The sequence below is a fragment of the Petromyzon marinus genome, chromosome 19 (genome assembly GCF_048934315.1).
Source record: "Petromyzon marinus isolate PM22_M1 ecotype Great Lakes invasive population chromosome 19, UKy_Petmar_22M1.pri1.0, whole genome shotgun sequence".
Lineage (NCBI taxonomy): Eukaryota > Metazoa > Chordata > Hyperoartia > Petromyzontiformes > Petromyzontidae > Petromyzon > Petromyzon marinus.
Genome location: NC_133685.1, coordinates 7,885,608 through 7,901,435, shown reverse-complemented (window position 1 = coordinate 7,901,435; position 15,828 = coordinate 7,885,608). Strand labels below are relative to the sequence as shown.

The 15,828-nt window shown below is 42.6% G+C and overlaps 1 protein-coding gene across 6 annotated transcripts in view; it reads right to left on the bottom strand.

The window, feature by feature from the left end:
• Nucleotides 1–15,828, bottom strand: part of LOC116943875 (phosphatidylinositol 5-phosphate 4-kinase type-2 alpha) — a 231,125-nt gene that overhangs the window by 116,539 nt on the left and 98,758 nt on the right. For all 6 annotated transcript variants that reach the window (XM_032957157.2, XM_032957159.2, XM_032957161.2 and 3 more), the window contains one exon: nt 5,870–5,966. In XM_032957157.2, coding sequence (XP_032813048.1) covers nt 5,870–5,966 — 97 coding nt within the window. The remainder of the gene's footprint in view (nt 1–5,869; nt 5,967–15,828) is intronic.

Sequence of the window (15,828 nt, the reverse complement as noted above, 5' to 3'; positions counted from 1 at the left end):
CAAATAAACCTACCATTAAAATTATAGACTGATCATTTCTTTGTCAGTGGGCAAACGTACAAAATCAGCAGGGGACCAAATACTTTTTTCCCTCATTGTTTGTTTGGAGTTTGCGTGTCTCTCTCTCTCTCTCCCCGAGGTCACGTTGATTTTTCTCCGGGTCCTCTGGTTTTTCCTTCCACATTTATAATCAACCATGCTATAAATGTCCAAGTGATAAGCCACTTCATTGAGCTATCATTTGTGATAGCCAGGTCGATTCTGAAAAAGTACCTATACAGCTGAGTGGGCCTTACCTGGTAAAAGAAAAATTGAGGGCCGGTTTGTGGGAAATACAGCTGTCAGCCCCACGACATGATCCTCAGCGGCTCCAAGGCGTCCCACGCCCGGCGAGCAGAAATGCGTCACAGCCGGCAAAGCGGGAAATCCGTCGAGCGCATGATCAAAATTGTACCGTCGGCACTTTGCGGGGGGGCATTACGTGGTCATGGAAAAACCGTTACCTTAACGAGCGAATTTGCACTTCGTATGTGTGAACACTAAACTTATTTTGAACCGCACGTAGCTAACCGCAGTAGCGCATCCGAAAGGTGTGCGATGCAGTGACCATAGTCTTTGTTCGATGGCTTAGCCAAAAGCTGCTGCTGCTCTGAAGATGAGCAGAGTTCGCGTTGGGAGCGGTTGTCCACCTTACGCAGTGGGCCAAGGGTGGCAGCTTTTCAGTGATCGCTGAAGTGATATTGATTTACAGTTTAAATATATCGATATCCGGTTCTCAATGGTATGCTTTATAATCTCGACATGTGCGACATCGGCACGACAAAAAAATGCGAGGCTTGCAAGTCAAAGATAAAAAACGCTCGCAACAAAAAAACAAATATTTCTTAGCTCAAGCGAAAGCATCATTGTGCGTCGATGGACTCGCTACCATCACAACTGAAAATGGCTACCAAACTGCACAAATCCTCTCAAGTAAACATCTGCGCTTAGATACGTGCCGTATAAGCAGCATGGTACATATTGAAAAATCTTTACAGCACTCTGACCTCAACACTTGAAATGTGTCATTGACTTAATTGTGTTTCCATTCGTCGCCTATTGATTATATACACGTAGCATGCAATAACATCAGATGCATAACTTTAACCTCCACGTAAATCAGGTGAAATGGCACACTTACAATTACCGATGCACAGGAACAATGAGGAGCTTTGAAAGCACATTTTCCGAAGACGAGACTTTTGAATATTGCAACCCACCCCTGCCCCGATATATTATACAAAATAAAAATCATTATAAAGTAATTTTGGAGAATATAAATAACACAAATAGACAAGCAGACAATCTGTCTCCCACTGATTGGAATTATTGACATCTAGAAGGCCGTGTGGCTGATGGGTTGTGTAAGAAATATATTTGTTTACGCGAAGAAGACGTGCTGTCTGCTTATTTATTGCTATGTATGAAATTGATATTTTATTATTATTATTAACATGTGTTTGTTGCATTGTAACAATTTTCACGTACCAAGGAATTTCTGCCATATTTAAAATTGCATTAGACTATAGCCTGAATGCACACTAATAAAAGCTCCACTGCTGTTCTGTTCAACAGATGTCATTAAGCCAGGCTTAGGCCGAAGTCTAAGGCAGTCAGAGTTTGACAATATTTAATCCCGTGAAATTAAATGTTTACTCAGGGACGCCTTACTGAGCCTGAAATAATTTCCAACGGTACTGCTCAGCAATAATAATGATAATGACGCAGAGCCGAAACCCCTAGGCTATAATTATTTATCTCGGTCTGTGTATTATCCAGCCATCCACATTCTATACACCTATAACAATTAAGAGTAGCAATGTTCAGCCCTTTATAAAAGCCGTCCCATATCACGGTAGTCATAGGCCTTGTCCGATCATACTTCACCGTGCCGGTCAGTGTGGGGTGTGGGTCAGTGAAGGGGCGTGCCCCTGATCTGGTTCAGATAATCGCCAGCCAATGTTGTTAGCCTTGGCTGGGAATTGAACTTGGATTGCTGTCTTCATATACGTTAAATTCCTTTTTTAGGTATTTTACCATTGGGGTAACTGAACAGCCTGGAGACAACCCACAGGGCACGGGGAACTTTCACATGATGCACATACGTAAGTGTGTCTGTTGACCTTCTTTCGCACTATATGTAGCCAAACGTGCCAATCAGAGGTGCGGGTCTGAAACATACTGGTGAAAACTGCCCTTCACAGGCACCTCATATACAGGAATATGGGCGTCACAAGAGCAGACTTGGGACCTTACCAGAACTGGGAAATAAAGGATTCTCACATTTGCACGATCCACAAAACCCAATTTTCTTAGCAGCTGGGGTAAAGACATGCACCACCACGCAGAGTCGATTTGATCTAACAACGTGACCTGAGCCAGACAAATGGAGCACCACAGAGGTAAGATGTTAACTACCTCGCCTGGTATACAGGAGGTTGTGGGTTCGATCCCGACCACGACCCCGACGCCTATATATTTGGAGTCTCCATGTTCTCCTCATGGTCGCATCATTTCCTCCAGGTCCGCTGGATTTTCCCTCCACATCTAGAATCATGCATTTAGAGTATTTGGTTGCTATAATTTTCCACATGACGAGCCACTTCGGTGAGCTATCATTTGGGTTGCTGGCTTCATTTGTGATAGCCAGATCGCCTCCGAAAAATTGCTACATAGCTAAGTGGGCCTTACCTGGTCAAACAATAAATAGCTTGTAGTTTAAATACTAAACATTCACCTGACAGATAAGTCCAAAGTGTCCTCATCAGCGAGTCCATTTGGACCTCATAGGAAACTACTATAGTCTGTGATCCTTCAGTGGAGAAATAGAAAAACTACACAAACTCTTTTGATTTAAAGCTTCCGTGACTGCAGGGATTCAAATTATTGGTTCTTTTGGTAAAGTCACGTAGAAGGGAAACAATAAAATAATAAAACCACAGCAAGAAAATTTTCACACTTGATGATGATTGCTTGTGTTGCAGTCGAAACGTCGTGAGAATTTTATTGTTTTATACTTTTATTATTTTATTGTTTCCCTCCTACGTAACTTTACCGAAAGAACCAAGAATACACAAACTCTCTCGCTCTCCTGAAGCCCTCTTGTGACTAGCAGACCTAAACAATGGCATTTAGCTCCTGCACATATTGCCATTTGCAATAACAGAACAGTCCATTCCCTGATTGGGGAGATCTGGTATGGCATTGTATCGTTTGCTGTATGCATGTGTAGTGTAACGACATATGTATACATGTGTAGTGTAACTACACAAGTATGTTGAACTCCTATCGCACCGTTAGGTAGCCAATCGTGCTGATCGGAGGTGCGGTGGGAAGGACAACAAATGTAACACAAAAAGCAGTTCTGAAGAAATTGACCACGAAAACAACGGCCAATTAACTCACAAAAGACATCAGGAATTTGATATTTTCCTAAGCAAAGCGACCCTTTGGCACTTCAGTGGAGAGCTTTGACGTGGCCTCCTCTCCCCTGAAATCAAATAAAACACTATTACACGTGTTCGTCAATCACAATGTCGACTTTAAAGAAGTAACATTTTTAATGGGTGATGTTTCGTCTCACGGGACATTTTTCATAGCACATATATATTTACGTGCTATAAACAAGAGCCAAGACATCATGACTTTTATATTTCCCTAAGCATAGCGACCCTTTGGCACTACACGTGCAGCACCATTCGCTTGATAATCGTAGCGCACAGCGGTGACACTGGTGCCTCAAGGCAAGACGGGCCTGGGTTCGATTACCCGACTCCTGACGTCTATCTACGTGGAATTTGTACGTTCCCCGTTCTGCGTGGGTTTCCACTGGGCTCTAGTTTCCTTCTCAAGCTGCAAAAAAAACTATACAATGTAACTGATGTTGGTCAAACATCCCAATGCTCAAAAAATCACCACAAAAATCTCTAAATTGGGATAACACATAAACTCACTGAGGCTTTTTGACACGGAGGCTATCACGACCAATATTATTTATAATAAAGGTTTCTGTGGGTTAGATTGCACAAGTATAAATGTGTCATTAACCCGACACCACCTGACAGCCAATTAGTAAGGTTTGTCACGTGAACAAAATGTGCCAATTCGTTACCAACTATATCCAGCATAATCGGGCGATTTTGTCTGATGATTCTGGATGTAATTACCAGCGAAATGGCGTACCGAAATTGTAAATGTTGTGGATGTACTCAACACACAACCGGTGGGCTTAAGTAGTAACTAATTGGCACGTTTTGTTACGTGACAAACCTTAGTAATTGGCTGTGTCGAGTGGTGGCGGGTTAATGACACATTTATACTTTTATGAATCACTGATGCTCGTCTTGCTAAACAATAATAACAATAATAATAAAGTGCAATATATCCAAACTAAGAACACTTACTGATAAGCCGAAGAGTAGCAGGAAACATCCTCTTTACTCCCCTACATGGCTTAATGTTGAACTTTAGCTTCCAGTGATAACTACCAACACTGTGCGTTATTCCCTCTGTCATTCACGAAGTTGCTATCCGCGATTTCGGCTATCCGCGAATCGCATCTGGAACTCTACATGGCTACTGCATCGACAGAGAAAGTAATGAGGGAAAGTGATGAGACCAAATGATGAGACAAAGTGATGAGAGATAAAGTGATGAGACAAAGTGATGAGAGATAAAGTGATGAGAGACAAAGTAATGACAGATAAAGTGATGAGATAATTGTATTTAATATCTTATGTACGTGTTAATTTGAAGCAAATATCATGATCCGCTAAATGTTCCATTCACGAGCATCTCTGGAACGTATCCCTCGTCGCAAATAATGAGGGAACGCCGTTCGTCACCAATGTGTCAGTGAGAAAACACAGCGGTGATTAAGAATGTGATTCGTCCAATGGCGGACTTCATGGACAATAACAAACATCTCCCGTGTCGCCTTAACAAACCGTTGGAGCAAGTGCTGTAAGCGAGCAACACCCTTGAAGGCCGGCACAACACACTAGGGGATGGGTGGCCAGCACCACGCCTGGCCGCCTTTGTCTCCCTAGTAGCAATGCTTTCACACCCCACCAGGTACTCATCTGGGCTGACTCGACCTAGGGGAAGCCCAGGACCGGTTCAGGTAATCGTCACTGGTGTCCATGGAGTACACAAATAGTGATAGCGCCGTTGTGGCCGGGGGTCATTCTAGTCGAGATCAGCACAAGTATAGAAAAAAAAATGGATGTCATGCAGCAGTTACGTGTGTTTTTAAATGCACACTAACTATCGCTACATGCATATCAATGCTATAACAAACCTAAAAGGTAAACTATTAATAATGTATACAGCCGATAGAGCTAATAACAAGGTCTAGTTACAAACCCTCCTTTCACCGTCATCGGCTCCAGTCGAGCTAATTTCAGATAAAATATGCAGCCCGTGAAAGTTTCTTGTGAAAAATAAAATAAAGTGGAATCTTTTTGTTAACCTTTTTTCCCTAACTATTGCTATCAAAGCATTTGATGCTGAAACAAGACAGGCCAGGCTATGGAGCCTTTGTTGGAAATTCACGCAGATAAAGACTGTTTGGCGGTGACACTTTTTTTTTTTTTAAAAGACGGAGTGGCGAGCGTGCACGCGAACGTCCGTGTGTCCGCCGGTTGAAGGGAAGTATGGCCAAGGAAGCAGGGGGGGCGGGGGTGGCGGGGGCGGGCAGCAACAAGGAGCTTAGGCTGAGATGGGCAGGGGCAGGGCTGGGCCATGATGGGCAGGCGAGGGAAGCGAGCAGCCAGGCGGGGGGGGGGGGGACGGGGGAGCGAGTCGCCCGCAGGCCAATCAAAACTCTCACCTGGAAATCTTGGTCGTCGATATCGAACCTCTCACGGAGGTTGCGGAACACCAGCGGGCAGTACTCCTTGAACTTGAAATGGCTCGGCATGTTCTCTCTGCCGGTGGGAAGAATGGAGGGGGGGGGGGGGGGAAGGGGACGAGAAGGGGGGCAACGAGGGAAGGAAGCAAGACACAATTTTGAAAGGCAAGCCCACAGAACTGTTTGAAAAAGGAGGAAATGTACGTATTTATTTAATTGTGGATTGTACGCGTAGGCCCTTCCATATCTGGTTATGGATTACAACTACAGTTGGGCCATCCGTTTATTATTCAAAGTAATCGAGCAACCCTGCCGACCGCCAGTTTGGTCACTCGACGAATCGGATGACACGACAACAATTGGGGGAAAGAAAAAAAAAACCTCACCTCTGTTTCCGTGCATGCTGCTGGACGGGGAGGTAGTGGGCTGAACTTGATGACATCACTGGTATTATCATCCACGTCACGCCGGGCGTGGCTTGCGGGGGGTTTCCCGCCTTCGAGCAGCAGGATGTGGAAGCTGCCCGCAATGTTTAAGATGCCCGAGTAATCGACCACAATAAAGTAGTCGATTACATTTTTTAGTCAAATCCACAAGAATGTGTGTTCACTATCATATTAACGAATTTAAGAATTTTTTTTTGAATATTAACAACTTGAGCACCTCCATGCTCAAACAAACATTGGAAGGTACTGGGAGTCTTCGCTTAACGTCGCTTCGTTCAACGTTGTTTCGTTGCACGGTCGCCAATACAATAGGGAATGTATTCCCTGATAACGTCTCGATGTTCGCTTTTACGTCATCGCTGCCTCGCGACGGGAACTACTTTAGATCTGAAGGTTTCGTGACTGCAGGGATCCATATTCTTTGGTTCTTTCGGCCAAGTCACGTGGTAGGTATAAAATAAAATAAATTAAATCACGACGTTTCGGGCGCAACACAAGCGTCCGTCATCAGATGGGACAACCACAGCAAGAAACAATTGCTGAAGTGGGCAAAAGGGCTGCCGTGACAAGAGGCTATATAGGTGAGAGAGGGGGGAGGAGCCAGGGAGGAGAGACAGAGAGGGGGGTGTGGGGTAGGGGAAGTGGAGCGATGCAAGAGGAATGAGAAGACGAGCAAGGCTAAATGCCGGGGGGAGGGGGGGGGGGGAAGTGGGCGGGGCTGGGAGTGGGAGGCTGAAGAAACTGTAGAAGCCTCCCACTCCCAGCCCCGCCCACACCCCCCTCTCTATCTCTCCTCCCTTGCTCCTCCCTCCTCTCTTGCCTATATGGCCTCTTGTCACGGCAGCCCTTTTGCCCACTTCAGCAATTGTTTCTTGCTGTGGTTGTCCCACCTGATGACGGACGCTTGTGTTGCGCCCGAAACGTCGCGATTTAATTTATTTTATTTTATACCTATGTGACTTTACCGAAAGAACCAAACAGTAGGGAACTATATTCTTAGTTTTTTCGGTAAAGTCACGTTGAAGAAAAACAACAAAATATATATAAAACAATAAAACATTTTTCACGACGTTTCGACCATAACTCAAACGGTCATCATCAGGTGTGTCGGTTTGCATAAATTTATTTTGAAAACGGCATATTTATTTATTTATATATATATAAAAATAACGTTTGCGTCACGCGCAACGATTGGCTGTTTGCCAGGACTAGTCCATCTATTTTTTGAAAAGAGGAGGGGGGAGACGAAATTTGTTTTTATGTATGCTGTCTGAAAGCCACTGTAAGCGTGAACAATCAATCAAGAACTGAAATGATTTATCAAATCTTTCCAATGATTGCTAAGATAGAATCCATCTTCTCGGTTGAAATTGTCTCTGTGTTTGTATATGTGGATAGCCTCATGAACGAATCTCTCATGGAAGCCAGATGGCTTACAAAGAACCTCCGTCTTGGAAAAGTCAATGGCATGTGAGCCTACTGAATTAGAACAATGATCTGCTACGGCCGAGGTGTTGGTCCTACCGTGTTTAAGGTCTGCTTTATGTTCACGAATGCGGTCCGAGATATGGCGTTTGGTTTCTCCAATGTAACTACTACCACAGAGGCAACTTAGTTTGTAGACACCAGGGTATTGTATGTCCGGAATCACATCTTTTACAGACGGAACCAGATCACGGATTTTATGTAATGTGTTGAAACGGACCTGGATCTTGTGTTTATTCAAGATTTTGGAGATCTTTTTTGTGATCCCAGCAATGTAGGGTAAAGTGATGGTTTTGAAAGGCTCCTCAAGAGGGTTCTTCTTCATGGTTTGAGTGATAGCTTTGCGGATTGTATAGTCGGAGTAACCATTAGCCCTAAGAGCTTGGTGTACGTGCTTGAGTTCACTGCTTATGTGTTCCTGGTCGGATATGCATTGGGCTCTATGATACAGAGTCTTGATGAGAGAATTCTTCTGTGATGGATGGTGGTGGGAATCCGGTTTCAGATAAGCATCCGTATGGGTAGCTTTCCTGTAGACAGAGTGGCTCATTGAACCATCAGGTCTCTTTTTAATTAGGACATCCAAAAAAGGTATCTTGCCATCTATTTCGACTTCCATGGTAAATCTGATGGCTGGGTGTATGGAATTGATGTGGTCGAAGAATTGGTCTAAAGCAGGCCGGCCATGTGGCCAGATGACAAAAGTGTCATCCACGTACCTCTTCCATAAGGTTGGGCGCAGAGTGGCAGTCTGGATGGCGTCAGTCTCAAATTTCTCCATGAAAATGTTAGCTATAACTGGAGAAAGGGGGGAGCCCATTGGGGTGCCCTCAGTTTGTTTGTAGAAAGTTCCATTCCAAGTGAAGTATGTATTGGTTAAACAGTGTCTCACAAGGGGGGGTACCTCAGTGTTTAGTCCTTGATGAACCAAGTCTTCAATGATTGCAATGGTGTCAGGTACAGGAACCTTGGTGAATAAGGAAACTACATCAAAACTGACAAGCAGGTCGTCTGGGGACAGGGAAATACCCTTGATTGTTGATACCAGGTGAGTAGAATTTTGTACCGCAGAGGTGGTCTTTCCAGTGAAAGGACGCAGGATTTCAGACAAAAAACGAGCTAGTTTGTAGGTGGGGGAGCTGATAGTAGAGACTATGGGACGAAGAGGTGTATCAACTTTATGTATTTTTGGTAAGCCGTATAATCTTGGTGGCCTGGCAGCAGAAGGTTTCAATGAAAACTGTTTAGATTGATCAATTAATGCGGTTGAATCAGAAATTATTTTGTTGGTTTGTGTGACGAGGCTGTTGGTGGGATCTCTTTTTATTTTTGTATAACTACCATCGTCGAGTAATTCTTTAATTTTGTTGTTGTATTCTATTTTATCCATGATAACAGTAGCATTGCCTTTGTCAGCTGAGAGAACTACAATATCATTCCTCTTTTTTAATTTATATAATTCAAAACGCTCATTTTTGCCGAGGTTGCTAGCTGGCATCTTAGCGTTTTTGAGGGTTGCAGCGATTTCAGATCTTGCTACGTCTGCAGCGATGTGACCCAGGCCCCTGAGAGCAACGTCTACTTGGGCAATTATATCATTAACTGGTATGTGTTTAGGTGTGACTGCAAAGTTTAGACCTTTAGCTAAAACGGATTTCAGACCATCGGAAATAGAACTGTTACTGCGATTAATTACGACTTTATTAACGTCTAACTTTTTGGTGTGTGGGTCCGGTCTTTTGTTGAATAGGAGGTTAAATTTGGAAATCAGGTTTTCCTTACATTTGGTCGACATAGTAGCAGCTGAAGAGGCAGTCATATTGTCTACATGTTCCCAATCCGATGTGGACATTATTGCCGTCAATGATAAGTGTGATTTGTAGAGTGTCTTGTCTAACTGATCTAGTTCTGTGCGTATAAGTCTGATTTTTTCTGAGATAAGAGCTAAGCTAGTTTTGAAAAGAATTCGTTTCGCATTAGAAGAAGTTACAGTAGCAGAGGTGAGTGTAAATGCGATTGGTATTACCCCAGAGTCGCGGCATCTCTTCAGGAAGGTGAGAGACTCGATCAGCTGAGCTTTCTTATCCCGGAGTTTGTTGAAAGATCTTAAAGTTATGTGAAAACCCTCCCCGTAGAGGCGATTAAATTTTGATTTAAAGCTTTCGTGACTGCAGTAATTCATATTCTTAGTTTTTTCGGTAAAGTCACGTTGAAGAGAAACAACAAAATAACAAAATATATATAAAACAATAAAAATTTTCACGACGTTTCGACCATAACTCAAACGGTCATCATCAGGTGTGTCGGTTTGCATAAATTTATTTTGAAAACGGCATATTTATTTATTTATATATATATATATAAAAATAACGTTTGCGTCACGCGCAACGATTGGCTGTTTGCCAGGACTAGTCCATCTATTTTTTGAAAAGAGGAGGGGGGAGACGAAATTTGTTTTTATGTATGCTGTCTGAAAGGCACTGTAAGCGTGAACAATCAATCAAGAACTGAAATGATTTATCAAATCTTTCCAATGATTGCTAAGATAGAATCCATCTTCTCGGTTGAAATTGTCTCTGTGTTTGTATATGTGGATAGCCTCATGAACGAATCTCTCATGGAAGCCAGATGGCTTACAAAGAACCTCCGTCTTGGAAAAGTCAATGGCATGTGAGCCTACTGAATTAGAACAATGATCTGCTACGGCCGAGGTGTTGGTCCTACCGTGTTTAAGGTCTGCTTTATGTTCACGAATGCGGTCCGAGATATGGCGTTTGGTTTCTCCAATGTAACTACTACCACAGAGGCAACTTAGTTTGTAGACACCAGGGTATTGTATGTCCGGAATCACATCTTTTACAGACGGAACCAGATCACGGATTTTATGTAATGTGTTGAAACGGACCTGGATCTTGTGTTTATTCAAGATTTTGGAGATCTTTTTTGTGATCCCAGCAATGTAGGGTAAAGTGATGGTTTTGAAAGGCTCCTCAAGAGGGTTCTTCTTCATGGTTTGAGTGATAGCTTTGCGGATTGTATAGTCGGAGTAACCATTAGCCCTAAGAGCTTGGTGTACGTGCTTGAGTTCACTGCTTATGTGTTCCTGGTCGGATATGCATTGGGCTCTATGATACAGAGTCTTGATGAGAGAATTCTTCTGTGATGGATGGTGGTGGGAATCCGGTTTCAGATAAGCATCCGTATGGGTAGCTTTCCTGTAGACAGAGTGGCTCATTGAACCATCAGGTCTCTTTTTAATTAGGACATCCAAAAAAGGTATCTTGCCATCTATTTCGACTTCCATGGTAAATCTGATGGCTGGGTGTATGGAATTGATGTGGTCGAAGAATTTGTCTAGAGCAGGCCGGCCATGTGGCCAGATGACAAAAGTGTCATCCACGTACCTCTTCCATAAGGTTGGGCGCAGAGTGGCAGTCTGGATGGCGTCAGTCTCAAATTTCTCCATGAAAATGTTAGCTATAACTGGAGAAAGGGGGGAGCCCATTGGGGTGCCCTCAGTTTGTTTGTAGAAAGTTCCATTCCAAGTGAAGTATGTATTGGTTAAACAGTGTCTCACCAGGGGGGGTACCTCAGTGTTTAGTCCTTGATGAACCAAGTCTTCAATGATTGCAATGGTGTCAGGTACAGGAACCTTGGTGAATAAGGAAACTACATCAAAACTGACACAGAGACAATTTCAACCGAGAAGATGGATTCTATCTTAGCAATCATTGGAAAGATTTGATAAATCATTTCAGTTCTTGATTGATTGTTCACGCTTACAGTGGCTTTCAGACAGCATACATAAAAACAAATTTCGTCTCCCCCCTCCTCTTTTCAAAAAATAGATGGACTAGTCCTGGCAAACAGCCAATCGTTGCGCGTGACGCAAACGTTATTTTTATATATATATATAAATAAATAAATATGCCGTTTTCAAAATAAATTTATGCAAACCGACACACCTGATGATGACCGTTTGAGTTATGGTCGAAACGTCGTGAAAATTTTTATTGTTTTATATATATTTTGTTATTTTGTTGTTTCTCTTCAACGTGACTTTACCGAAAAAACTAAGAATATGAATTACTGCAGTCACGAAAGCTTTAAATCAAAATTTAATCGCCTCTACAGGGAGGGTTTTCACATAACTTTAAGATCTTTCAACAAACTCCGGGATAAGAAAGCTCAGCTGATCGAGTCTCTCACCTTCCTGAAGAGATGCCGCGACTCTGGGGTAATACCAATCGCATTTACACTCACCTCTGCTACTGTAACTTCTTCTAATGCGAAACGAATTCTTTTCAAAACTAGCTTAGCTCTTATCTCAGAAAAAATCAGACTTATACGCACAGAACTAGATCAGTTAGACAAGACACTCTACAAATCACACTTATCATTGACGGCAATAATGTCCACATCGGATTGGGAACATGTAGACAATATGACTGCCTCTTCAGCTGCTACTATGTCGACCAAATGTAAGGAAAACCTGATTTCCAAATTTAACCTCCTATTCAACAAAAGACCGGACCCACACACCAAAAAGTTAGACGTTAATAAAGTCGTAATTAATCGCAGTAACAGTTCTATTTCCGATGGTCTGAAATCCGTTTTAGCTAAAGGTCTAAACTTTGCAGTCACACCTAAACACATACCAGTTAATGATATAATTGCCCAAGTAGACGTTGCTCTCAGGGGCCTGGGTCACATCGCTGCAGACGTAGCAAGATCTGAAATCGCTGCAACCCTCAAAAACGCTAAGATGCCAGCTAGCAACCTCGGCAAAAATGAGCGTTTTGAATTATATAAATTAAAAAAGAGGAATGATATTGTAGTTCTCTCAGCTGACAAAGGCAATGCTACTGTTATCATGGATAAAATAGAATACAACAACAAAATTAAAGAATTACTCGACGATGGTAGTTATACAAAAATAAAAAGAGATCCCACCAACAGCCTCGTCACACAAACCAACAAAATAATTTCTGATTCAACCGCATTAATTGATCAATCTAAACAGTTTTCATTGAAACCTTCTGCTGCCAGGCCACCAAGATTATACGGCTTACCAAAAATACATAAAGTTGATACACCTCTTCGTCCCATAGTCTCTACTATCAGCTCCCCCACCTACAAACTAGCTCGTTTTTTGTCTGAAATCCTGCGTCCTTTCACTGGAAAGACCACCTCTGCGGTACAAAATTCTACTCACCTGGTATCAACAATCAAGGGTATTTCCCTGTCCCCAGACGACCTGCTTGTCAGTTTTGATGTAGTTTCCTTATTCACCAAGGTTCCTGTACCTGACACCATTGCAATCATTGAAGACTTGGTTCATCAAGGACTAAACACTGAGGTACCCCCCCTTGTGAGACACTGTTTAACCAATACATACTTCACTTGGAATGGAACTTTCTACAAACAAACTGAGGGCACCCCAATGGGCTCCCCCCTTTCTCCAGTTATAGCTAACATTTTCATGGAGAAATTTGAGACTGACGCCATCCAGACTGCCACTCTGCGCCCAACCTTATGGAAGAGGTACGTGGATGACACTTTTGTCATCTGGCCACATGGCCGGCCTGCTTTAGACCAATTCTTCGACCACATCAATTCCATACACCCAGCCATCAGATTTACCATGGAAGTCGAAATAGATGGCAAGATACCTTTTTTGGATGTCCTAATTAAAAAGAGACCTGATGGTTCAATGAGCCACTCTGTCTACAGGAAAGCTACCCATACGGATGCTTATCTGAAACCGGATTCCCACCACCATCCATCACAGAAGAATTCTCTCATCAAGACTCTGTATCATAGAGCCCAATGCATATCCGACCAGGAACACATAAGCAGTGAACTCAAGCACGTACACCAAGCTCTTAGGGCTAATGGTTACTCCGACTATACAATCCGCAAAGCTATCACTCAAACCATGAAGAAGAACCCTCTTGAGGAGCCTTTCAAAACCATCACTTTACCCTACATTGCTGGGATCACAAAAAAGATCTCCAAAATCTTGAATAAACACAAGATCCAGGTCCGTTTCAACACATTACATAAAATCCGTGATCTGGTTCCGTCTGTAAAAGATGTGATTCCGGACATACAATACCCTGGTGTCTACAAACTAAGTTGCCTCTGTGGTAGTAGTTACATTGGAGAAACCAAACGCCATATCTCGGACCGCATTCGTGAACATAAAGCAGACCTTAAACACGGTAGGACCAACACCTCGGCCGTAGCAGATCATTGTTCTAATTCAGTAGGCTCACATGCCATTGACTTTTCCAAGACGGAGGTTCTTTGTAAGCCATCTGGCTTCCATGAGAGATTCGTTCATGAGGCTATCCACATATACAAACACAGAGACAATTTCAACCGAGAAGATGGATTCTATCTTAGCAATCATTGGAAAGATTTGATAAATCATTTCAGTTCTTGATTGATTGTTCACGCTTACAGTGGCTTTCAGACAGCATACATAAAAACAAATTTCGTCTCCCCCCTCCTCTTTTCAAAAAATAGATGGACTAGTCCTGGCAAACAGCCAATCGTTGCGCGTGACGCAAACGTTATTTTTATATATATATAAATAAATAAATATGCCGTTTTCAAAATAAATTTATGCAAACCGACACACCTGATGATGACCGTTTGAGTTATGGTCGAAACGTCGTGAAAATTTTTATTGTTTTATATATATTTTGTTATTTTGTTGTTTCTCTTCAACGTGACTTTACCGAAAAAACTAAGAATATGAATTACTGCAGTCACGAAAGCTTTAAATCAAAATTTAGTAGGGAACTACTTTGTGTACCGTACTTTCCCGCATATAACCCACGGGGTATACCACTTTTTACAAACAAAACAAGACCCTGCGGGGTATATGGAGGTGCGGGCTATCCCAAAAATATTTTACATGTGTGACATGTCATAACTCGTTTAATTTTTTCATGGTAAGACTGTCCACTATGCAACACTTACCTTTGACTAAAGCACTGCTGAACAAACCACTCACACTAAAATTGCACATGTTATCACGTTTGAAATTGTTTTAATTGTTTGTACAATGAAACGACAATGTTTGAAGTGGGCGCACTTTATTTACCGAAATACTTTCAGTGGCTGTAGGGGGGTGTGAAAGTTTCAGCTGAGGCTATGGATTGCACAATGGGAAGGGCCTTAACAAGCATCTACCAGACGCAAAATCATAATTGCTGAGTCCCTTAGGCCGCTGCTATTGGCTGAGCACTATACAGTCGCTTTGTTGCCAGGAGGCAATGGCGTTACCGTAGTGCCGCTATTGTCTGCGCAGTGCACAATCTACCAGTGCTAAAACTGTACAGGGGTAACTACCGGTCCAGTGGCTGCACGGTAATATGATGAGGTCGAATGCTGGTAAGCCTAACAGTACGCTTACTTAATTATCTACCAGTTATTTATTGGATATCTACTTTTGTTACTTATTTACTGTTTTAAGTTCACTTGTTTCCGGTTAGTTTGTTTTCTCTGCCGCACGTTATGATTTTAATGTTAACAATTGATAGTGGAATGTATTACAAATGTAAACTTTGTATTAATATGATGGAATTAAGCTGCGGTAACGATATTAATGCATGCGGGGTATATGGAGGTGCGGGGTATATGGAGGTGCGGGCTATCTGAAATTTGTTTTACACAAAACGATATTTTCGCGGGGTATATGCGTCTGTGGGTTATATGCGTATGCGGGCTATATGTGACAAAATACGGTAATTACAACTAGCTTCATCAGGCGACAGCCAGATTTGTGGAGAAGTCCACCTGTTTCGTTCCTTATATAGAGGTGTAGATGTGGTGACCACGCTTCTGCGCTCTTGCGCAAAGTGGTGGGGGGGGGGGGGATTAATGAGTCAACGTACATCATGCATGCGCATTATGCAAGCCCTTTGATCTTGTCCTTCCTGTCCATTTTGTGTATTAACATAGCCGTATCAACGGTAATCCCTATTGAAGTATGGT